The 24,740-nt window shown below is 40.3% G+C and overlaps 1 protein-coding gene across 1 annotated transcript in view; it reads right to left on the reverse strand.

Annotated features, from left to right (window-relative positions):
* The window catches only part of CLCN5 (chloride voltage-gated channel 5), a 193,782-nt gene extending 171,545 nt beyond the window's left edge, over nt 1-22,237 (reverse strand). The window contains exons 1-2 of the mRNA XM_006059475.4: nt 21,904-22,237; nt 19,291-19,447 (exon numbers count right to left, since the gene is read on the reverse strand). Of these exons, the coding sequence (XP_006059537.1) occupies nt 19,291-19,306 (16 nt within the window). The 5' untranslated portion in view covers nt 19,307-19,447; nt 21,904-22,237. The remainder of the gene's footprint in view (nt 1-19,290; nt 19,448-21,903) is intronic.
* Between the last annotated feature and the right edge of the window lie 2,503 nt (nt 22,238-24,740).

The following is a 24,740-nucleotide window of genomic DNA, read 5'->3' on the forward strand; positions in this document are numbered from 1 at the left end:
GCCATGTTGCAGGGAACTACAGCTAGCCACTAGGATGTGAAGGCCTCAGTCCTACAACCAACTAAAGAACTAAGTTCTGCCAACAGGTATGTAGGTTGGAAGAAGACCCCAAGGCCTCAGGTGAGACTTGTGGTCCCAACCAACACATTGATTACAGCCTGAGAGAAGGAGCAAAGGACCTAGCCAAGACATGACAGGCTCATGAACCAGGAAACTGAAATAAGACACTAAGGTTGTGGTAATTTATTGTACAGCAATAGAAAAGTAATATACCATGCACTATTTTATTAATTACTTGGGTAAAGATATTCACAACATATGTACAATAATAATGTTAAAACTAACAGGATGAACAAGAAATAAAAATTTAACTACAGTAAGGTTTAAGTAAAAGCCTAGACAGAAAAATTTTTGTAAATAAAAATATTTAAAAAGAAAGTGAGAAAGAGACAGAGACATACTTGGAGTAAGAAGTAGGCTTTGGGCTCATTATGAGCTCATAGTAAGATGTAGCTGTGAAAAATTCAGTATTACCTGAGGCCATATTAAAAAGGCATAATGGACAAAACAAAAGGAGAGACAGTCTTAGTATACCATATGAACTGGTCAAAACAAATCAATAACTTTCCTGGGTGCTGTCCCTCAAGTATTTTCCACTCTATATGGGGAGCTAATATAAACATTTTTAAAAGTTAAACCATAATAAAGAATTTAAACAGTAGCTTGAGATAATGATAGAAAAGATATTATAAGACGGGTGTTAGAATTCATCTGGCAATTAGTTAAAGGCAGTAACAGAAGCAGAAGTTCAGAAGAGGGAGATGACACATCATTATCAATATTATGATTATTGTTTTGCCAATATAATATATAAAAGTGAGTGTACTCACACTGAGATTCTATTTACATTACTGAGCACAAGCACTCAAATTCTGAAATATGAAGGTTAAAAAAAAACATTCAGACAATCTATGCTATTTCAGGGGATTTTCAGTTACAGGTAACACTATATTTTACAGATGAGTAAATACTGACAAAGGACAGTTAAATAATTTGATTATAAACCAGTAAGTCAAATACAAGGGGGAAAAGTGGAAGCAGTGACGGATTTTATTTTCTTGGACTCCAAAATCACTGGTGACAGTGACTGCAGCCATGAAATTAAAAGACATTTACTCCTTGGAAGAAAAGATATGACAAACCTAGACAGTGTATTAAAAAGCAGAGATATCACTTTGCCAACAAAGGTCCCTATAGTCAAAGCTATGGTTTGGCCAGTAGTCATGTATGGATGCGAGATCTGGACCATAAAGAAGGCTGAGCCCTGAAGAATAGATGCTTTCGAACTGTGGTGCTGGAGAAGGCTCTTGAGAGTTCCTTGGACTTCGAGGAGATCAATCTTAAAGGACTGATCTTAAAGGAAGTCAATCTTAAAGGAAATCAACCCTGAATATTCATTGGAGGGACTGTTGCTGAAGCTGAAGCTCCAATAATTTGACCACCTGATGCAAAGAGTTGACTCATTGGAAAAGACCCTGATGCGGGTAAAGACAGAAGGAAAAAAGAGTTAGATAGCATCACTGACTCAATGGACATGAATTGGAGCAAACTCCAGAAGATAAATTGGAGCAAACTCCAGAAGATAGTGAAGGACAGGGCAGCCTGGTGTGCTACAGTTCCACAGGGCAGCAAAGAGTCAAGGCACAACTTAAATGACTGAACAAGTCAATTGTACTAAGAAGCAGATTTTCTCTTAATCTAGAAAGCTAATACAAACTCCTATCACCTTTTTAGGTTACAATGGCTACTTTTGGTTCACAATGTTTTTGTTAAATAATGTGAAATCTTGGGTTGTTCTTTACTCTGCTTCTTCCTCCAAAGTGGCCAAGCTTTATCATATCTTCTTTTGTGCTGTCTCTCACATTTAGCCTTCCTTTGGTGGTTTAGTTGCTAAGTTGTATCCAACTCTTGCAACCCTATGGACTGTAGCCTGCCAGGCTCCTCTGTCCATGCAATTCTCCAGGCAAGAATACTGGAGTGGGTGGCCATTTCCTTCTCCAGTGGATCTTCCCGACTCAGGGATCAAACCTGGGTCTCCTGCACTGCAGGAAGATTCTTTACCAACTGAGCTACAGGAGAAGCCCCATCCTTCTTCCTTTAATTCTCCCAAATTAACATCTTATATCCAGGCCCTCACACTGCAACAGTCTCCTAACTAATCCTCTGCAATTCCAGTATCTCCTTCCCACCTGCCTGTCTTTCTAGGATGTCTGTTTTTTCTCCCAGTTTTCCCCTCCTTTATGCCTAGTCCAAGCTGGGGACATTTCTAACAGCTTCTCTGATCATCAGCAATGACAAAAATCTTCCTGTCTATTCTCTAAGCATAACTTCCAGGTCTGGGTTCAGGCTCAACATAAAGCCACAGTACAGGCAGCTCCTCATGCTCTATGGTTTCTAGAACCAGAAACATCTCTCAAAAGTGGCACTCTCTATGATTCCAGTCTTTCTACGCCCATCTTCAGCCTGAAAGTCCTTAGCCTTTCTTCTTTCTCACACTTCTTTCCATCCCTCCAGCCTCTGCCACCTGCCCAATTACACAGACATACAATTATACATCCTACAGTAAAACCTGTCTTGCTTCTTAATCCATTTTTAAGTCTTTTACCATTCATCTCCTGGCTAAAATTCCAAATACTAAAGAACCAGGTTCAGCCAAGACTGGATAATGACTCTTGTCTCCACGTACACACAACTGGGTGAGGGAACTATTCATGATACCAAATCAAGAAGACATTCAACTGGGAGTAACTTTTACTTCTGGAAGCTCAGGTTTTTGCCTTCTTTTGTGAGGAGAGAGTGGGCTGAAAATGAGCCTGAAGCATTTGAAGATTTAACTTAATCATAACTTTATTATGAAAATACAGATAACTTAAATCTTCTCTGCCTCAAACATAAGACTATACTGGCATTCCTCCTCCATCCTTAAGCAAAAAAGCTTAAGAAATTGTAGTGTAATATTCACTTACAATATTTAAACAAGGGGAACAAGAACAACAGATATTTATTCAGACACTTAATTGTTTAACTGTGACCTAGAATACAATTATTATGCAACTTAGGTAATAAATATCCATGTATCAAAACTAATGACATAATTAAAATTGCTTCATCTAGAAAACCTAACAAAATCATGATTTTCATCTAATTTTATCTCATTTTCTTAGTATTAAGTTTTAACAAAGTCACACCCACCCCACCTCATCCCCCAAGCCTCCTGGTCATGACAATACCCTGGTAGCTTTCAAAGGCCTTTGATTTGTCCAGACTGCCTCCTGTGCTTCAGACCTGACCTCTCACCTCAACCACTGTTACATCTTTCATTTATTCGTATAACAGTGTCAAGAAAAGAATCTAGTGACTATTATTAAAAGGCAGTATAGCTTGTTGTAAACAAGTCAAGCAATATAGAAAAGTGTCAAGTGAAAATGACAGCTTGCAGCTAGCCATTCCTAATCTAAAAGAACTGATAACTTTCATGAGCATCACTTTCAGAAGATGTCTATGTATATGTAAATTACTTATGCATACAAACTCAGATCTATCTAACCTATACCTCCCCACTTCGTTCTGCTGTACAGATGGGATCATACAATACCATTCTGGACCTTTCTTTTCTCACTTAAAATCTATCTTGGCCATCTTCACTCTTTTTAATGAATACACCATTATTAATGTAACCTGTCTCTCATGATGAACATTTATCAATAGTGAATAAATGGCAATAATGAGGCACCTAACATCCAGGTAACAAGTGGCTTTTGTGCAGTTTCTTTTTAGACTAGAGTCACTGGGACAAAAGGGACACATAGTTTACATTTTGATAAGAATGTTCAAGCTGCCCTCCAAATGGGCTCCAACAATTTATACTCCCACCAACATTGCACAAAGGGTGGGCTTTAAAAAAGTCAATCACCTGGTCTGAAGTTCCTGTAATTCAAATAAGGAACCAGATATTTGACACAAAAATAGCAGCGCATTGATGATTTTGTTACATGTTTAACAGTCAAGAAAACTAGATGCCATGGCTAGTGGCAGCCACACCCTACTGTGATTAGCCTTGCCCCATCCAAATGCAAATTCACAGGGTGCTACTCTTCACAATTTATCCAGCTCTTCAATAATGAATTCTTTATGCTCAGAGATTTTATTGAGAGAATTCAGTATAGAAGAGAAACCTATACTGCTTCTGACAACATAATTATCTCTAACACCAGGAGTGCTACATAATGGTGTGATACAAGGTGGTTTACACTCACCCATAATTAGTTAAAGGCATTGGTAATAGAGGCACACTTTGAATATGTAAGAAGTGAGTACATTAATGTATTCATGGCTTGGAATGATCTGGTTGACATTTCATTAGTTTAAAATTTGTTTCCCTCCCCCCCACACCAATGGTAGTGAATATCTGTAAGCATCACTGCATAGAATCCAGTGAATCACATCTAATAGAATAACACTTGTTTAACATTCTACATTTTGCAAAGCACTTTAGCATATTTTACCTACTTTAATATTCATGGAAATCCTGGTAGGAAGGCCAGGCAAATATTACTCATTAAACAAAGCCTCAGTGAACACATAGTATGTGGCAGGCACTCGCTGCTAGACAGCTGGTATGCAAAAGTGACAAAATTCAACACCCATTTATGATAAAAACTCTCCAGAAAGTAGGCATGAAAGGAACTTACCTCAACATAATAAAAGCCATATAGGACAAACCCACAGCAAACATTATGCTCAATGGCAAAAAACTGAAAGCATTGCCTCTAAAATCTGGAACAAAAAACAAGGGTATCACTCACCACTACTATTCAACATAGTTTTGGAAATCCAAGCCACTGCAGATAAGAAAAAGAAATACAGATTGGAAAAGAAAAAGTAAAATTCTCACTGTTTGCAGATGACATGATCCTCTACATAGACAACCCTAAAGATGCCACCAGAAAATTACTAGTGCTAATCAATGAATATAGTAAAGTTGCAGGATATAAAATTAACACACAGAAATCTCTTGCATTCCTATACACTAACAATGAAAAATCAGAAAGAGAAATTAAGGAAACAATCCCATTCACCACTGCAACAAAAAGAATAAAATACTTTCTGTATACAGAAAACTATAAAACACTGATGAAAGAAATCAAAGATGACACAAACAGATTGAGAAATATACCATGTTCTTGGATTGGAAGAATCAATAGAGTGAAAATGAGTATACTACAACCCAAAGCAATCTATAGATTTAATGCAATCCATATCAAACTACCAATGATATTTTTCACAGAACTAGAACAAATAATTTCACAATTTGTATGGAAACACAAAAGACCCCAAACAGCCAAAGCAATCTTGAGAAAGAAGAAGGGAACTGGAGGAATCAACCTGCCTAACTTCAGACTATACTACAAAGCTACAGTCACCAAGACAGTATGGTACTGGCACAAAGACAGAAATATAGATCAATGGAACAAAATAGAAAGCCCAGAGATAAATCCACACACCTATGGACACCTTATCTTTGACAAAGGAGGCAAAAATATACAATGGAGAAAAGACAATCTCTTTAACAAGTGGTCCTGGGAAAACTGGTCAACCACCTGTAAAAGGAAGAAACTAGAACACTTTCTAACACCATACACAAAAATAAACTCAAAATGGATTAAAGACCTAAATGTAAGAACAGAAACTATAAAACTCTTAGAGGAAAACACAGGCAGAACACTCTTTGACATAAATCACAGCAAGGTCCTCTATGACCCACCTCCCAGAGTAATGGAAATAAAAACAAAAATAAACAAATGGGACCTAATCAAACTTAAAAGCTTTTGCATGATGAAGGAAACTATAAGCAAGGTGAAAAGGCAGCCTTCAGAATGGGAGAAAATAATAGCAAACGAAACAACTGACAAAGAATTAATCTCCAAAATATACAAGCAGTTCATACAGCTCAATACCATAAAAACTAACAACCCAATCAAAAAGTGGGCAAAAGAACTAAACAGACATTTCTCCAAAGAAGACATACAGATGGCTAATCAACACATGAAAAGATGCTCAACATCACTCATTATCATAGAAATGCAAATCGAAACCACAATGAGGCATCATCTCATTAAAAAGTCTACAAAGAATAAATGCTGGAGACGATGTGGAGAAAAGGGAACCCTCTTACACTGTTGGTAGGAATGCAAACTGGTACATTCACTATGGAGAACAGTGTGGAGATTCCTTAAAAAACTGGGAATAGAACTGCCATATGATCCAGCAATTCCACTGCTGGGCATACACACCAAGGAAACCTGAATTGAAAGAGACACGTGTACCCCCAATGTTCACTGCAGCACTGTTTACAATAGCTAGGACATGGAAGCAGCAACCCAGATGTCCTTCAGCAGACAAATGGGTAAGGAAGTTGTGGTATATATACACAGTGGAATATTACTCGGCTATAAAAAGGAACGCATTTGAGTCAGTTCTAATGAGGTGGATGAAACTGGAGCCTATTATACAGAGTGAAGTAAGTTAGAAAGAGAAACACAAACACTATATATTAATGTATATATATATATGGAATTTAGAAAGACAGTAACGATGATCCTATATGCAAGGCAGCAAAAGAGACACAGATGTAAAGAACAGACTTTTGGACTCAGTGGGAGAAGGCGAGGGTGGGATGATTTCAGAGAACAGCATTGAAACATGTATATTACCATATGTAAAATAGATGACCAGTGCAAGTTTGATGCACAAAGCAGGTCACTCAAGCTGGTACTCTGGGACAACCCAGAAGGATGGGGTGGGGAGGGAGCTGGAAGGGGGTTCAGGATGGGGGGACACATATATACCCGTGGCTGATTCATATCAACGTATGGCAAAAACCATCACAATATTGTAAAGTAATTATCTTCCAAAATTAAAATTAATTTTTTTAAAAAGTGAGAGACACTCCCCTCTCCTTCGCTGATACCCTGCTCTGTCCAATCTATCTGCAAAGCCTCCACACTGCACTTAGGATACTTGGTTACATGGCCTATGAAACCCTGTGTGACCAGTGACCAGTCCTCTGCTCACCCTTCCAATTTCTTCTTTTTTCCTTTTTTCTTTTTTTGGCTGCACTGCTTGTCATGTAGGATATTACTTCTCCAACCAGGGATTGAACCTGTGCCCCCTGCAGTGGAAGTGCCGAGTCCTAACCACTGGACCACTAGGGAAGTCCCCCTTCCTTCCAATTTCATCCCATGCCCCTTTGTACCTTCTTCACTACGGTACAGCCCCACTGGGCTGTGCTAGGGAAGAATCCAGGTTCTTTCCACCTCAGGGATTTCCACTTTGTTTCCTCTGCCTGGGATGCCCTTCCCCCAACTCTTCGCTTGGATAATTCCTGCTTATCTTTCAGCCTCAGCCAAACCTGTCACTTTTCCCCAGATCTTTCCTCCCAAAAAATTATGTCTCGTTTATTATTCTTTTTCAGAGGATGTTATAGCACTCACGACACTTTATAATGAAACATTTGTGCATTTATTTGTTTGCATTCCAACTTTCCCACATGACTTCAAGGCTTAGAAGGACAAGAATCATGACTTTTGTGGCCACTACTATATTCCCAGCACCCACCCAACACAATGTCTGGCATATGGAAGACACAAAAACAAAAGTACTGAACAAAAACAGTCAATGCCCTCAAGGGATATACAATATAGAGGGGAAATACACAAAGAAGCGAATTTTACCAGAGGATAGGCAGAGTTTCAGGAAGGGCTACAGAAAAGAGATGACCTCTGAGCTAATGATTGAAAGATAAGTAGACATTTGCCAGGAATGTGACCTACTGAAATGCTTTAGGCCATCAAGACCAGACTGTATGTGGGGAATGGCAAGGACCATGTGATGCCATACAAACTTTTGGCTTTAATATCTGGGCAGATAGTGGGTCAAGCAGTATAGCGAATATAAGAAGTTCTATTATTATTATTAGTTACCAGGGTCCAGAACCCAAGGAAAAGAAGCCGTTGGCAGAGTTTGGCATTTGGATAGTGTCCATTCCCTTGTTCATCTGCCTCTCATCACTCTCAAGTTAAATAGGAAAGATCATGATTTCAACCTGGGAATATTCAGTGCTTAGTCACAGATGGCCGCACATAGGTCAGGCCAGGCCAAGGGAGGGCAGTGGATTCTGTGACGCTCTTCATGGAAGTAATAAGGGCAGAAATCCTAAATAAATACAATAAAATGCTACCTCACACCTGAATGGTATTGGGTGGAAAAGCATGAAGATATGCCATTACTAGGGAGTTACCACACCCTATTCACTCCTCAACAGCTTCTTTGGTCTGACAACAGGTCTATAAATACCTGCATGTTAACAGAAGGTAGACTTTCCTGGTGGTCCAATGGTAAAGAATCTGCCTGCCAACGCAGGGGACAAGGGCTTGATCCCTGGTCCAGGAAGATTCCACATGCCACAAAGCAGCTAACCCTGTGCACCACAACTACTGAGCCTACACGCCTAGAGCCCCTGCTCTGCAACGAGAGAAGCCACTGCAATGAGAGGCCCATGCACGGCAAATAGAGAGTAGCTCTTGCTCTCCGCAACTAGAGAAAGCCTGTGTGCAGCAATGACCCAACACAGCCAAAACTAAAATAAATTAATTTTTTAAAAAATAGAAGATGGGAAGAAGAAAAATCTGACATTTGTTGCCACCCATAGTGAAATTTTCTGGGCCTCCCTCCCCTTGCCCCGCCACACACAGAACAGTGTTATATGAAACAGGAAGCTTTGAATCACAATTCTGGTTAAAACCTAAGGAACCTATAGTTTATTTCAAAAATGCTAACAGAAGCACAGGAAGAAAAAAACACATCCTGGAAGCCTCCATGACAAAGCAATTCTTTGGGGAGGAAAAAAAACAAACTTTTCAAAACAGCAATAAAGCAGAGAAAGCAACAGTAGGAAAAGACAAACATTTAGCAGAAAATTATAAAATAGGCAAGCCTGCGGAAGTGGTAGCAGTGTAATGCAGTAGGGCTAAACAGGCACACAGATTGGCACTGATTATCAAGCTGGGGGCCTAATCCTGGCTCTGTGCCCCATGTGACAGCTGTATGAGCAGAATGAGTCTCCTTGGGCCTCAGTTTCTTCCTGTGCAAGATGAGATTCTGGAAACAGAAGATTCTTTCCAGTTGAAAAACATCCCTGTAAGAGCATAGTGATTTTTTTCTTTCTGTCACAATTATAATACAATGAAAATAGCCATGACAGGCCAGGCATTTTGGTGATTCTCACTGTCACCTACAACTGTGTGAGGGAAACACTATTCTATGCAAAAGGATATGATAATAGAAAAGGACAACATGATTATTATTTTTTAATGGGTAGGGGATTTCCTTTTGGAAATGTCATGAAAATGTCCTGGAACTAAAGAGTACTCACAACACTGTGAATGTACCAAATGTCACTAAATTGTGTACTTTAAAATAGCTAAACTGGCAATTTTTATGTGTATTTTACCACAATTAAAAAAGAAACTTCCCGGGAGTAAAAAAATGAGCATTTGTCTTTGGGATGCAATTTGTTTCTCTTAAAAACTGTGGGAGCCCCACACTGTTGGTGGGAATGTAAATTGGTGCAGCCACTATCGAAAACAGTCTGGAGGTGTCTTAAGAAACTAAAAATAGAACTACCATATGATCCAGCAATCCCACTCCTGGGCATATATATGAAAAATGTGAAAACGAATTTGAAAAAATACATGCACCTCAATGTTCACTGCAGCACTATTTACAACAGCCAAGACATGGAAGCAACCTAAATGTCCATTGACAAATGAATGGATAAAGAAGATATGGTAAATATATACAATCGAGTGTTACTCAGCCATAAAAAAGAATAAAGACATTTTCAGCAACATAGATGGATCTAGAGACTATCATATTAAATGAAATAAGTCAACCAAAGACAAATACTATATGATATCACTTACATATGGAATCTAAAGATATAATACAAATCAACTTATTTACAAAAGAGAAACAGACTCACGGACAGAGAAAACAAACTTATGGTTACCAAAGAAGGGGAGGCACAAACTAGGAGTATGGGATTAATAGATACACATTACTATAAATAAAATAAACAATAAGGATTTACCATATAGCACAAGGAACTATATTCAGTATCTTATAATAACCTATTATGGAAAAGAATCTGAAGCTATACACCTGAAACTAACATAATACTGTAAATCAACTGTAGTTAAATAAAAAATAAAATATGGAGGAGCACTTCCTTATAGATGAATACCAGTTTAAAAAAAATGAGGGATGAGAAAATTAGAAAAATTATTGCTTTTCAGAAATTCGAGTAAAGATTGCCAATTAATGCTAAAACTGTTGGAGGAATGATTTGGGAAACAGGATATTCATAAGGTCTTAAAAGTACCATGCCACAGATATTTTTTATTAATTACCTATAAAAAACAGAACCTCAGCAATGAAGAGATATGGCAGACACCTCCTTAATAAATGATTACTTTAGCATCACCAATAACAGGGTAAACTGACATTACGTGTCTTCACCCAAAATGTAATGCAGTGGACGTACACAGCATCACCTATGTAAATTTCTTGCCAAAAACACAGAACTCAAATCTAATCTCAGGAAAACAATCACACAAAGCCAAACTGAGGAATGTTTTTTATACGACAACTGTCCTGGCTTCTTCAAAACTGTCAATGTATCGCAATGAAACAAAGAAACAGGAACAAAAGGGACAGATAATCAAATACTTGTCCCTTGATTGGATACCAAATGCCTCCTCAAAAATGCTATAAAAGATACTTTAGGATAACTGAAAAAAAATATAATTATAGGCTATAAACTACATAAAATTATTGTATAGGTGATAATTCCTTGAGTGTGAACACTATTATTGTTATGGAGGAGAAAGTCTTTCTTCCCATTCTCTTTAATTAAAATTTTATATTGAGATAAAAACATAATTTGTAGATTCACATGTAATTATAAATAGTACAGAGTGATGCAATATACCCTTTGAAGTATGATTATTATTAACCCCATTTTACAGAAGAGGGTGAGGCCCAAAGAAATGAAGTAATGCCTATAACTAGCAGCAACAGAGCCAGGATACAAACCCAGGGAGTCTGTCTCCAGAGACTACACTTGACCCCAGAGGACATAACTGAGGCTTTTGGAGCTTAGGGAACTCTGGTTACCAACTGGCAGAAATGGGTTCAAATGCAGGTGTACCGGATTCCAAGGCCCATGTTCCTTCCACACTGGACGCTTGGGAAGGAATAGCTGGCTCTGAGAGAAAAATTTTCTGAAAGTCTGTTTTTGGTTACCCCCTACTCAGTGTTTTTCATCTTAATCCATACCTCATCCCATTCTGCCCCACTGAGGAGTTGTGGCAGGGCAATAATGCAGAGAGACGAAGAACTCATTTCCTGTACCTGCCATAGCTGAGACACTGCACCAGAGAAAAAAGGAGGGAAGTGAAGACTCGGTTTTTTACTCCTGTGCTAACACCATCCCTTTTATTTGAGAGTCACACACATACTAAAGTTTTGGTCAACAGAACAGGACCAGATGGCTTTTCCTAGGTGATGGTGGTCCAATCATCAAGCCACACAGCCATCGAGATTTCACACTGAAACTCTGTGATCAATTCACTGACTGTTTTGTGATGCTCCCCTTGGCGCCCAAGTGTTAGCTAAATCACCAGAATGTTTACAAATGCACTGTGATGTGCTAAAAAACAAAACAAAACAAAAAAAAAAACTGCAAGGTTGAAATTTACTTCCCTCGGATCTGAAGCCAACAGAACAGTTTCTCACTGCATCTGTTTTATTTTCATGCTTACCCGGACATATTTTGCCACTTCACCTTATTATGTAACTCCCACACTAGATTAAGTGTAATTTCCCCATTTTTGCACACTTTTCCTGTCCCCAATCTCACTCTCAAAAGAGTTTTTTTGGAGTCAATAGGAGAGACAGCCAAAAATTACAAGAATACTTAAGGAAGAATTAATATAAAAAAAAAAACTGCTCTAACAAAACCCTCAGGGATTTAGTGTGTTTTGTTTTTTATTTGGAGGTCGAGGGCACAGAAAGGCTGAAACAGCTGTCTAGAAGCCCACACAATTCACTTCTTTCCTTGTTGGACGCACTGCTATTTTATACCTCATTTCCAAATAACTTGTTTTCTGATTTAATAGAAATACATATTTATTATATAAAATGTGGAAAATACAAGTACAAAAGGGAAAAAATATAAATGCATCCTACTACCTGGGGACAGCCAGTTCAACAACTTTGGATCATTTCCATCCATTCTGTATTTATCATCACATTCATAGGTATACAGATGTAAACACACAGAGATATACATAAACTCCCAGTTACATTGAAAAGACAGAAATAGAATAATCCCATACTCTTCCATTATACCATGAAGATTTTCTCTGGCGTTGGTCTTGATTTTTAATAGCCTGATATTTTACTCTGTGGACCTGTCGTAATTTACTAACATTCCCCTAAGTTAGTTTGTCACCATTTATAAATACCGTAGTACATAAAGTTGTGTACATATATCTGATAGTTCCTTCAGAAATTATACTTGTAAAAATTAACAAGGAATCTATGTTATATACAGAAAAATTAAAAGATACAAATAAGCAAAAAGAAAGTCAACCGCATTTTAAAAAATACTTTGGTGTCTATCCCCTTAGACTTTTCTTTGTATGAAACATATATGGATGTGACACATATATTAATATGGGATACTATTAATAATAAAAAGTAACAGTTACTACTAATAGTTACCATGTTTTGAGTACTTACCATATGCCAGGCACTGTGATCTTCTTTTTTTCTCCCTTTTTACTGGACTCTTTTTAAAAAAAAAAAATTGTAGTATAGTTGCTTTACAATGTTGTGCTAGTTTCTACTGTACAGCAAAGTGTATCAGTTATATGTATATGTATATTCCCTCTTTTTTGTATTTCCTTTCCATTTAGGTCACCACAGAGCACTAGTTCCCTGTGCTATACTAGTTTCTCATTAGTTATCCATTTTACACGTAGTATCAATAGTTTCTATATGTCAATCCCAATCGCCCAATCCATTCACCCAAGCCTTCCACCCTTGGTATCTATAAGTTTGTTCTCTATGTCTGTGTCTCTATTTCTGCTTTACAAATAAATTCATTTATACCACTTTTCTAGATTCTACATATATGTGTTAATATGATATTTGTTTTTCTCTTTCTGACTCACTTTACTCTCATCATTTTCTGATGTAATCCTTGCAACCACCCTACAGATTCGCTCAGCAGTTTCCAAAGTCCTCTGCACACTGGAGTCACCTGGTGGGCCTCAATCCCTGAGCACTGGATCTCATTCCTAGAGATTCATATTTCATCGGTCTGGGTGAGGCTTGGGCTTGGGTGGGCTTTAAAGATCCCCAGGTGATCCTAATGGACGTACAGGTTGGGAACTGTTAGGTTCACTTCTATTTTACCCCTCTTTTAACTAATGTGGAAGTTGAGGATGGGCTTCCCTGGTGACTCAGACATTAAAGAATCCTCCTGCCATGTGGGAGACCTGGGTTCGATCTCTGAGTTGGGAAGATCCCTTGGAGAAGGGAACAGCTATCCACTCCAGCATTCTGGCCTGGAGAATTCCATGGACTGTATAGTCCATGGGGTCACAAAGAGTTGGACACAACGTAAGTAACTTCCCAAAACCATGCAGCTCATAAAGCTGGGATTTCCATCTAGCTCTAAGCCCAGAGACCACACTTTTAACTGCTGATAATTTGGGATGTGCTTCCCACCCCCACCATTTAACACCATATTGTGAACCCACTTCTATCTTAATAAGTATAATTAATCCACATTACCATTTTAGTAACTATAGTATTCCACTGTATCAATGCATCAGAATGCAAGTGTTATCAATTTTCCCCACTAGAAAATGCTACAATCAATATACTTATTGATACATCTTTCTGCACATCCTTCATTATTTCCTTAGGATGAATCCAAGAAAAGGAATTGCTGGGTGAAAAGATAAACATGTTTTTTAAAGCTTGTGACAAATATTGCCAAATTGACATTGCCACCAGAAGTGTACGTGAATGCCTACTTGCTTATGTCCTTGCCAAAGCTGCATTTTGTCATTTCTTTTTAATGACTGCAAATTATATTGGAGAAAATGGTATGCCATTTTGATTCCCCCTTTCTTTGACTACTACTGAGACAGAACATTTTTTCATTTATTGGCCATCTGGATTTCTGCTTATGTATTTTCCTATTCCCATCCTCTGCACATTTTTCTAGTAAAATATTTGTATTTTTCTTATTAAGCTGTGAGTCTATATATTACCGATAATGAGTCTTTTTGCAATTGTTTTCAAGTTCTCTCATAGTTTTGTGTAGAAATTTTAAATTTTCATATAGTTGATTATATTAAACTTTTTCTTCATTAGTCTACCTTTCATATTATGCATACAAATAGCTTCCCTACCCCAAAATTATGTGAGTATTCTCCTATATTTTTTGAGTTCCTTTATCATTTTTTAAACTTTTAATTCTTTAATGCAGCAGTTCCCAAACAGGACTACACATCAGAATTGCTTACAGCACTTCTTTAAATGCTCAGGTCTTAAGACTTAATCACAATTTGAGGGGATGAGAACTGAGCAGGAATATTTTTAAAAGGCACTTCCAATGCACCCCCCTCTTTTATTAAGAAACACTATTTTAATCCTTCTAAATTTACATTGGTGTAATTTTTCCAAGTTTCTCCAGCATGTTTGTTAAATAAACCATTTCATAAACTTGAAGTGCTACTTTTATCCTCGTCAGTAAGTTCTGTGACATCGGAGCCCGTTCCTGTGTGTCCTGACCACTGCCGTCTCCAGGGCTCTACATAGTGCCTGGTACACAAAGGGCACTGGATGTTAATTGCATAAATAAATGGCACCTGACAACACAAGTCTCCACCTCCATCCCACCCCAATTTGGCTAGTATTCTCTTCAATATTTTCTTGACCATTAGGCCACACAGAGTTGGACATGACTGAAGTGACTTAGCAGTAGCAGCAGGCCAATAAAACCGATGTTATTAATGATGACCCTGAGTTATCAAAAATATTAAATTATGCTCAGTAAACTCTGTTTAAAATGGCCAGGAAACGTATTAGAGAACTCCATCAAACAAAGTCAAAATAACAACGTTGGCCATGTTTAAGAGGTATGGGAATTCTGATCCAGTTCTCCATGGAGGAACTAGACAGCATTGACCTGAGAGACTAACGACACTTGGCTTCCTCCAGCTCTGAAGAGTTCCTCTTGCAGATGCAGAAACTGACTCAGAGCTTCCTTGAGCTGAGGACAGAACCACACATGCCCTGCTCCAAGAGTCAATAAAAAAAATTGGAATAGTGAATCAGGAGACCTGAGTTTTAGTTCTGTCACTACTGCTAACCTATTTGACCACAGGCATGTCACTAAACCTCTAGGGGTTGGGCTAGACGTTTTCTAAGGATCTCTTCAGATCTAAACCTCTACACAGAGACCCAAACAAAAGAGGGAAGGGATATATGTGTACATATGGCTGATTCATTTTGTTGTACAGCAGAAACTAACACATTGTAAAGCAATTATCCTCCAAATAAAAAATAAATTAAAAAAAAAAAAGACCCAAATAGACTACTGTGGGACAGGCCTTCCAAGGACAACTCGAAATTCCCTCCACAGAATGGGGTCCCAGGTCCATTCCAGAATATAGCAAATAATAATGACAGTAGTAGAAGCAGTAGTAGTAATACTAATAGGAGTACTAATAACAATAACAGCTATTGCTGAATTTTGTGTGTGCATGCTCAGTCGCTCAGTTGTGTCTGACTTTTGCAACCTCTGACTGCAGCCCACCAGGCTCCTCTGTCCATTGGGATTCTCCAGGCAAGAATACTGAAGTGGGTTTTGCCATTTCCTCCTCCAAGGGATCTTCCCAACCCAGGGATTGAATCCTTGCCACCTGTAGCTCCTGTACTGCCAAGTGGATTCTTCTGGGGTTTTTTTATTTATGTTTTTATTGAGATATAACATATTGATTCAGTATTTGCATGTATATTTAAACAATCACCACGAGTCTAGTTTACCTTTATCACCATACACAGTTACAGATTTTCTTACTGTGATGGAAACTTTTAAGATCAATTATCTTGGCAACTTTCAAATATACACTAGAGTATTATTAACTAGAAGCACCATGCTATACATTACATTCCTATAACTTACTTATTCTATAACTGGAAGTTTATACCTTTCGACTTCCTTTACACATTTTGCCCAACCCCACCCCACATCCTTGGCAATCACCAATCCATTGTCTGAATCTGTGAGCTGCTTTTTTCTTCTTTAGATTCCATGTATAAATGAGATCATATGGTATTTATCTTTCTCGGCAGGCAGATTTTTTACCACTGAGCCACCTGGGAAGCCCATTGCTAAATTTTACTGAGCACTTATTGTATGACAGACAATATTCTAAATGGCTTACTACTAAAACCAGTGGCACAAAATTTTATGGCACTTACTATGTTCCCAGTGTTTTGTTTATTATTAACTTAATCGTCAAATCAACCTTACAAGGTTGAGTTCTATTGTTATCCCCATTTTACAAAAGAGAAAAATGAGACACAGAGAGATTAAGGGACTTGCCCAAGGTCTCACAGCTACCAAGTGACACAACCAACGCAGTTGAACCTAGACCCACACTTATAACTATTCTACCATACTGCCACCCAAACTATCACTGTACTAAGCTTGTCACTTCAGAGGCTGCACAAAGCAAGGAATGAGTTGCAGTTACTTCTGTGGAATACTCCCCCTCCTCATTAATGCTAGAAAAGCTGTTTTCCTCCAATGTGATTTTAAGCAGATCAAATTTCAGGGCCTGAGATAGCAAAATATATTACTTATTAAGAAATTATGACATTTTTATTAAGAACTGTTATCCATTAAAGTGTTTTTATTATAAATCATTAACTTACTAATGACATTTCCATTAAACAGAAAGAAAACACACACTTTTTATGCATCATTAGGAACAAAACTTTAGCTCCCCACCTGTACAAACTCTAGGGCTTCTCAGGTGGCACTAGTGATAAAGAACCCACCCCCAATGCAAGAGACGCAGGTTTGATCCCTGGGTGGGGAAGATCCCCTGGAGAAGGAAATGGCAACCCACTCCAGTTTTCTTACCTGGAGAATCCCAATGGACAGAGGAGTCTGGCGGGCTACAGTCCATAGGGTCACAAAGAGTCAGACACAACTACAGCGATTTAGCATGCACTCAGGAACACAACTTTAGCTCCCCACCTGCACAAACTCTTAATTCCATACTTTTAGCACTGTCTTTTAAACACTGACCTGACATCTCACAGTATCTCAAACAAAACAAGCCAAACCAAACGCAGTACACTAACTTCCCACCACCCCCACACCCCTGTCACTTCCTTTCATGGTCCCCGTCTCAATGAATGGCACCACTGGCCCCAGGCACCCAAAACTGGGTGTCAACCCAGGCTCGGTTCCTCCCACATCCAATTACAGAATGTTCACAGAATTCATCTCATTCTCTCTATCCTTGCTGCCCCTCCTTCTTCTCAGACCCTTACCAACTCTTCCCTAAGCCACTATACCAGAAACGTCCCAACTGGTTCTTGGTTTCCATTCTCTCCAGCTCCAACCCTACCTCAATAATGCTGCCAAAGTAATCTTTCTAAAACAAAACCTGATGATGTTACTTTCCTGTTTAGAATCTTTGTCTTCGGGATAAAGTGTGAAATCCTTCCTAGGACATACAAGGTTCTTCATCATCTGGCCTCTGACTACCTTTCCTGCTTCATCCGAGGTCGTGGCCCACACATCTCACATGAGGCCAACAGAGCAACTTGGAAGTTCCCAAACAGTGCTTCTCTGTCTGCCCAGAATGCAATTCCCTCATTTGCCCATCTGGCAAACTCCCACTCATTTTTCATTTTTTTTAGGCCAACTCAAAACCCACAGTTCATCATGCTTTTCTCTGAGCATCCATCACATTTTGCATCTCTATTATAACACTTATTCAACCCGACACAACTATTTGCCTATATAGTTTGTCTCCTCAATAAGACAAGGAACCCTCTAGGGTTCTGCATCTTACTCATTTCTATATTCTACTTGTTGAATTAAAGAATGTCTCAGAATTTAAACAAGAATATCCAAACTTCTCCTGATAAATGCCCATTGGGTGAGTCAAACCAGGCATATAGGCTGAATCTCATTTCAACAAGTATCTTTAAAGTGACAACCCTAGCATATCAAAGATACTTGTTACAGCCATAACCAACAGGTGACAGTTTTAAAAGAAACATCAGACCACCAACAAACCTACCTGTTGAATATTTATAGACATTTGAGCTCCCTTCATTCTACTCCATCTAAGTGGTTCTTAACCTTTTTTGGGTCACAGACCAATTTACGTAGTGTTTGTCTATCATTTCTTAAACTCATACTCCCTTATGATAAACATAAAAATCCCATGCATCCCTGGAGATTCTGATACTCTTCAAAACCCATGAAAAATAAAAAGAAAGTTACTTATGTGATAAGAAATCACAGGTTCACAAGAGATGTGCTCTATCAGGCAAGATAGCATTAAGCTTTGCTCTCAAGTCATTCCATTGTATTAGAACAGGCATTAATATTAACATATAACATTGAATAGCCTTTAAAGCCTTTATTGGGAAGAGAAAGCCAGAGAGGTGCTAACATCTGTCTCCCCCACCTTTGAGAACCTTATGATGGAAATTTGCCAGAAACAAACTGAAATATGAAAAAAAATATCCGCCATCTCCTGACCTATAACCCCCATGAGCACATGTTCAAATGAAGGCAGTTTTTTGAAAATGCTCCTGGCACTACATTTTCCTGCTACTCCTACTCTCCACACACACCCCTTCACTCCTACTTGAAAATAATCGGAACTAGCTAGCAGCAAGTCCTTTTGAACTAAAAAGCTTTGTCCTGGCGAAGACAAGCAGTTAAATTAAAGAAACAGCTGCCTGGCTGCCTGCCTCTGGCTTGGGGGTTTGGGTTGTGGTAGAGGATAGAGAAGGAGGAAAAACCAGTTGGAGGAGTAAGTACTAACTTCTTACCCTGCCACGTGGCCATCTTGATTCTATTCTCTCCCACGCTGAGGTCAGCAAGCTCAGAGTTTCCCAGACCCCCCAGTTTTGTAGGGAGACTCGACTGGGATGTGGAGAGAACAGCAGCTGTATCGTCTTGTTTTCTGCAGAATGCTCAAGCTGGGACCTGAAAATGTCAACAAGAAAACGAATACCTAAATGAAAAACATTCAAATCCTTGAAAATTATCTCCTGTCCCTCTCTGGACCTCTCTTTGCATAAGCAGAGACAGTCAAGTGTCGTATTTCCACCTAAGCAGCAAGGTATCACTGAAAAAAGAATGGGGAAATCTAGAGTCAGTTAATATTGCCCTTGAGTGTTGTCCAATTCTGCATGAATCACTGGATCTTCAGTACATAGGTTTCAGAATCTCAAAGGATGGGTGGTTGGATGAGATAACCATTAAGTGTCTCTTGACGCAACCTCTAAGTTCCACATTTTGGGGAATGAAGAACAGCATAATATCCAATGCCCCCCCAACCCTCAAAATGCCCAACCCTACATTAAATTTTTTCATAGAAAGGAGAGCAAATTTTGTGACTAAAGTTTTAAAATGGATCTTGTATAAGAGCCATGCCCTCAAGGTCGTGGTGCTTCCTCTCCACTTCATTATATTTTCTCACATTTTGCCAATGTCCTGTAGGAGCTTAGATTGCTTTTATAATCAGGAAGGAAAAGAACCAAAGGAAAAGAAAAATGTAAAAAGAGAACATTAATTTAAGTAAAACCAAATTAATTCACATAATTTCTATTTTTAAAATGTCAAATTCAGTCTTTGGACAGTACTGCTTGAAAGGATATGAAAGGCACTAGGAATGGGAGAAAAATATGAAAGGTCTGACTACTTTGTTTGATTTAGAAGATGACTATATTAAACACTTTGCTTGTTCATTTAAGCAGGTTCTTAAGTATTAGAGTGGTCTTCCTTATGTAGTATACAAGCCGATCTGCTTTTTCTAAGAAACAGTCCTCACCTTTTTGACCCAGGGAACTTCAAAGTAGATTGCGATTTCCATAGCTTTCATACAAGCAACACTTCCACCCTCTAAGTCAAAGTGCTGACAGCAGACACACTAAAGACTAACACGAACTTGACAGCCATCATTTTGGCCTTTTTTAAATGATGTTTTTTGCCGTTGTTTTAGATTTGAGTTTTACTTAATAGATAGTTAGCCAAGGTTTTAACAGAAAAGCTCAAATATATACATAAGAGGAATGAGTAACATAAACGCTCAGGTACCTATCAACTAGATAAAAAAAAATATCAAGTTACCAATCTCATTTCGTCTATTATTATTCATGCATGGTTGTATGCTTAGTAGCTCAACCGTGTCTGACACTTTGCGACCCCATGGACTGTAGTCCGCCAGGCTCCTCTGTCCATGGGATTCTCCAGGCAAGACTACTGCAGTGGGTAGCCATTTCCTTCTCCAGGGGATCTTTCCGACCCAGGGATTGAACCCAGGTCTCCTGCATTGCAGGCAGATTCCTCACCGTCTGAGCCACCAGGGAAGCCCTCTTATTCATGGAAATGACTTTTTTTAAGGACGAAAGTGTGAATGTGCACACTAACCCCAAGAAGCCAATAGAGAAAAGACAATGCTTTGGCTAAGGAAAGGCTTGCGAAGTCCAAGAAACTCACAAAGTCCCAGGATGGAATCACCAGGAAAATTGCTTCGATGACTTATCTGGAACCTAGAGCAGTTTGTTTTGGTTTGCCTTTTTTTTCTCCTCTTATTTAGCATGCAGTACTGATACGCGCCTCATGAGACCAGGAGAATTTAACATCTCCGAAGTCAAACCTGGGCAGCTGCTAATAAATCTATGAAGTGTGCATAAAAAGCAGATTCTTACTGGCTTTTCATACTTCACACTTCTGGATTTCCCTCACTTATTCAGGGTAGCTTACACTGACGTTATCATATGGCACACGTACAACTTCACTTGGCACTCCCGGAACGTGATTTGCTCTGAAATATTAATAAGGTACACGCACATCAACGTGAAGGTAAAAAGTTTTCCCCTTGAGGAGAAGGCGCTCGAGCGCAAGCCTGTAAAGTCAGGAGAGAACCAGCTCCCCGCGTTAAGTGGGAAGAGGAAAACGAAGCAACTACTTTTCCGAGAGCTTGGACTCCTCTTCGTTACGACCCACACAAATCTGCCAGCCCAGAGCAGGATGGATAAGAACGGGGCCTCGACGGGGTTTTACCAGCCAAAGCCACCCTGCCCCAATCGTGGAAAGGGGACGCCTGCAGCTAACCTCCCTCCCCCATTCAAAAGCTGGGCGGGCTTGGCGCGGCTCCGCGAGGAAACTTCGCTGGGACAGCGCAGGGACCCTGGCTCGGAGAATAGGGCTGGGCTCCCTGGAAGATGCCGCCCTGCACTGGCTAGAACTGGCCGTTCTAACTCCTCCGAGTGCCAGGCGGTGGCGGCCAGGCACAGGGAACCCCCATCTCCGGGGGCCGAGGCAGCGGGGGAGCGCCTCCCCTGTGTCTCAGCGCCCAGGGGGTTCTCGGGGGGTGGGCCGGGGACCAGCGGCCCGCCTAAGACCTGCTGCGGTAGAGACAGCCCATTTGTCTTTACCTGTCGCCGAGATCCGGAGCGACGGAGCCCGTGTCCGCCGCCGGCGGGCCGAGCGCTCAGTCGGCTCTGGCGTCCGGGACACTAAGTTGAGCTAGCGCCCCACGTAGCCGGCAGAGCTTCATTCACAGCCCAGCCAGGAGGAGGGGGAGCGGAGCGGGCCCGCGGCTCATGTGACAGGCGCCTCGCAAAGATCTGCCAAGCACGGCCGCCGTCTGCGCGTGCGCGCCCCAGCCAGCACTCTCCCCACACCTCGGCTGAGGTGGGGAGGAGGTGATCCCCGCCCGGGAGTCAGCAGGGCGGGGAGAGCCGAGGCGAAGGCGGTGCAGGGCGGAGTTTCCGTGCGCGCAGCCGCAGTAGGTCGGCCTTGCTCGCTGCCATATTTAATAAGGACTGGGCGGACCCTAGCCCAGTGCTGGGCGTGTCAGTTGCTTTTGAAAAATAAATGCTGCTTTATGTTTCACTGTTTCGAGCCTGCGGTACGGTTTTGTGGTTTTGTCCTTAGAACTAAACTGTTTCTCCTGAGCTTCTGGCTCACAAAATACCTTAGCTAATGTAATAAGTATATTACATTGTGTGTGCTGTGCTCAGTCGCGTCCAACTCTGCGACCTCATGGGCTATAGCCTGCCAGGCTCCTATGTCCGTGGGATATCCCAGGCAAGAATACTGGAGCGAGTTGCCACGCCCTCCTCCAGGGAATCTCCCCGACGCAGGAAGCGAACCCCCGTCTCCTGTGTCTCTTGAAGTGCGGGCGGATTCTTTACCGCTTGAGCCATCAGGGAAGCTGATGGTATATCACATTAGCTCACGTATTTTGGGCTTCCCAGGTGGCGCTAGTGGTAAAGAACCTGCCTGCCAATGCAGGAGTTGTAAGAGAACCTGGGTCAGGAAGTTCCCCTGGAGGAGGGCATGGCAACCCACTCCAGTATTCTTGCCTGGAGAATCCCATGGACAGAGGAGCCTGGAGGGCTACAGCCCATAGGGTCATAAAGAGTCGGACACGACTGAAGAGACTTAGCACGCACGCACTTACTTTGAGCCTCTGATTATATGCCAGGCACTGTTCTAGCCCTTTACTTTTTTCATCTCATTTAATGCGCACAATAACCCCACTGGGGTGTGTACTGTTATTTCTCCACTTTTATTCATAAGAAAACAGAGGCGCAGAAAGTTTGTCCGGGTTCACAGTAATACTTCTAACAGCCAACATGATCCTCATAGTAACACTGAAAAATCCACAGTACGGTTTTGGGTATTGTCTCCATTTTTAATACTTACAAAACAGAGGCTCAGGAAAGCAAAAATCACAGAACTAGAAAGGGGTAGAACTGAGATTCCAACCTAGGCCTACCTGACTCTGAAGCCCTAGGTTTGGAAGAAATAGCCCCTCATTTTACAAAAGAGAAAACAGGCCATTGGGATGTGTTGACCTACTTAACATGATCCAGCTAAATATTTTTTGGCAGAAATGAGGCTGGAATTTGTATAATCAATCCAGGTAGTCTAACTAGAACCCCAGTACTCTAATTCAGAGTCTACTGTAGTGAATAATTTTGAACTACTACTCTAAACAAGCAAAGTGGTGTGAAATACAAAACCTGTATGTACCCTAGCCTAGTCAGCTCTAGGCCACCAACGACAAATCTATAATCAGAAAAGTCCAGTTTTTTGACCCATTGCAACAAGAGAGTCTGCACACAAGAGAAACCCTGGGGCATCTCACCAAACAAAAAGAGTCATTATGGTGTTGGGGGAAGGGTGGAGTTTCAGTGAATTTTAGATGAAGCATTGTTTTAGTAAGCTTGAAGTGGGGTTGTCTGAAGGGGTCAATATCAGGTCTGGACTTCGAAGTGAACCCAGAATCCTGTTTCCTTGGGAACCACAAAGTAAAGATAGATATGGAATGTTCAAATACCCCTTATCTGAAGCTCTACACCTGGATTGGAAATTAAGGCTGCTTCTCTGGGTCCAAGACACTTCTGTGCTCCAGACAAATGTGGAATGTTTTATTCTCACTGATATGATTTCAAGCAGTAAAATTCCTGATAGCCTATGATTGTAAAAAACAAAAGTTTCTCAGTGAGTAAAAAAACATGGTGGTCACTCAAATAAGGGGACTGTTATCCTCTTATAGCTGCAGCATGTCTTTGGGAGAAATACTGTGTGCTAAGTTGCTTCAGTCATTTCTGACACTTTGTGACTCTATGGACCATAGCCCTCCAAGCTCCTCTGTCCATGGGATTCTCCAGGCAAGAATACTGGAGTGAGTTGCCTCGCCCTCCTCCAGGGGATCTTCCCTACTCAGGGATCAAACCCGCCTCTCTTACATCTCCTGCATTGGCAGGTGGGTTCTTTATCACTGGCACCACCTGGGAAGTCCAGGGGAATAGGCACAAGTAACTAAAAAGAATTGAGGCAAGTCCGGTCCCATCACTTCATGGCAAATAGATGGGGAAACAATGGAAACAGTGGGAGAGTTTATTTTGGGGAGCTCCAAAATCACTGCAGATGGTGACTGCAGCCATGAAATTAAAAGATACTTGCTCCTTGGAAGCAAAGCTATCACCAACCTAGACAGCATATTAAAAAGTAGAGATATTACTTTTCCAACAAAGGCCCATCTAGTCAAAGCTATGGTTTTTCCAGTAGTCATGTATGGATGTGAGAGTTGGACTATAAAAAAAGCTGAGTGCCAAAGAATTGATGCTTTTGAACTGTGGTATTGGAGAAGACTCTTGAGAGTCCCTCGGACTGCAAGGAAATCCAACCAGTCAATCCTAAAGATCAGTCCTGAATATTCAATGGAAGGACTGATGCTGAAGCTGAAGCGCGAATACTT

The sequence above is a fragment of the Bubalus bubalis genome, chromosome X (assembly GCF_019923935.1).
Source record: "Bubalus bubalis isolate 160015118507 breed Murrah chromosome X, NDDB_SH_1, whole genome shotgun sequence".
In the NCBI taxonomy this organism is placed as follows: Eukaryota; Metazoa; Chordata; class Mammalia; order Artiodactyla; family Bovidae; genus Bubalus; species Bubalus bubalis.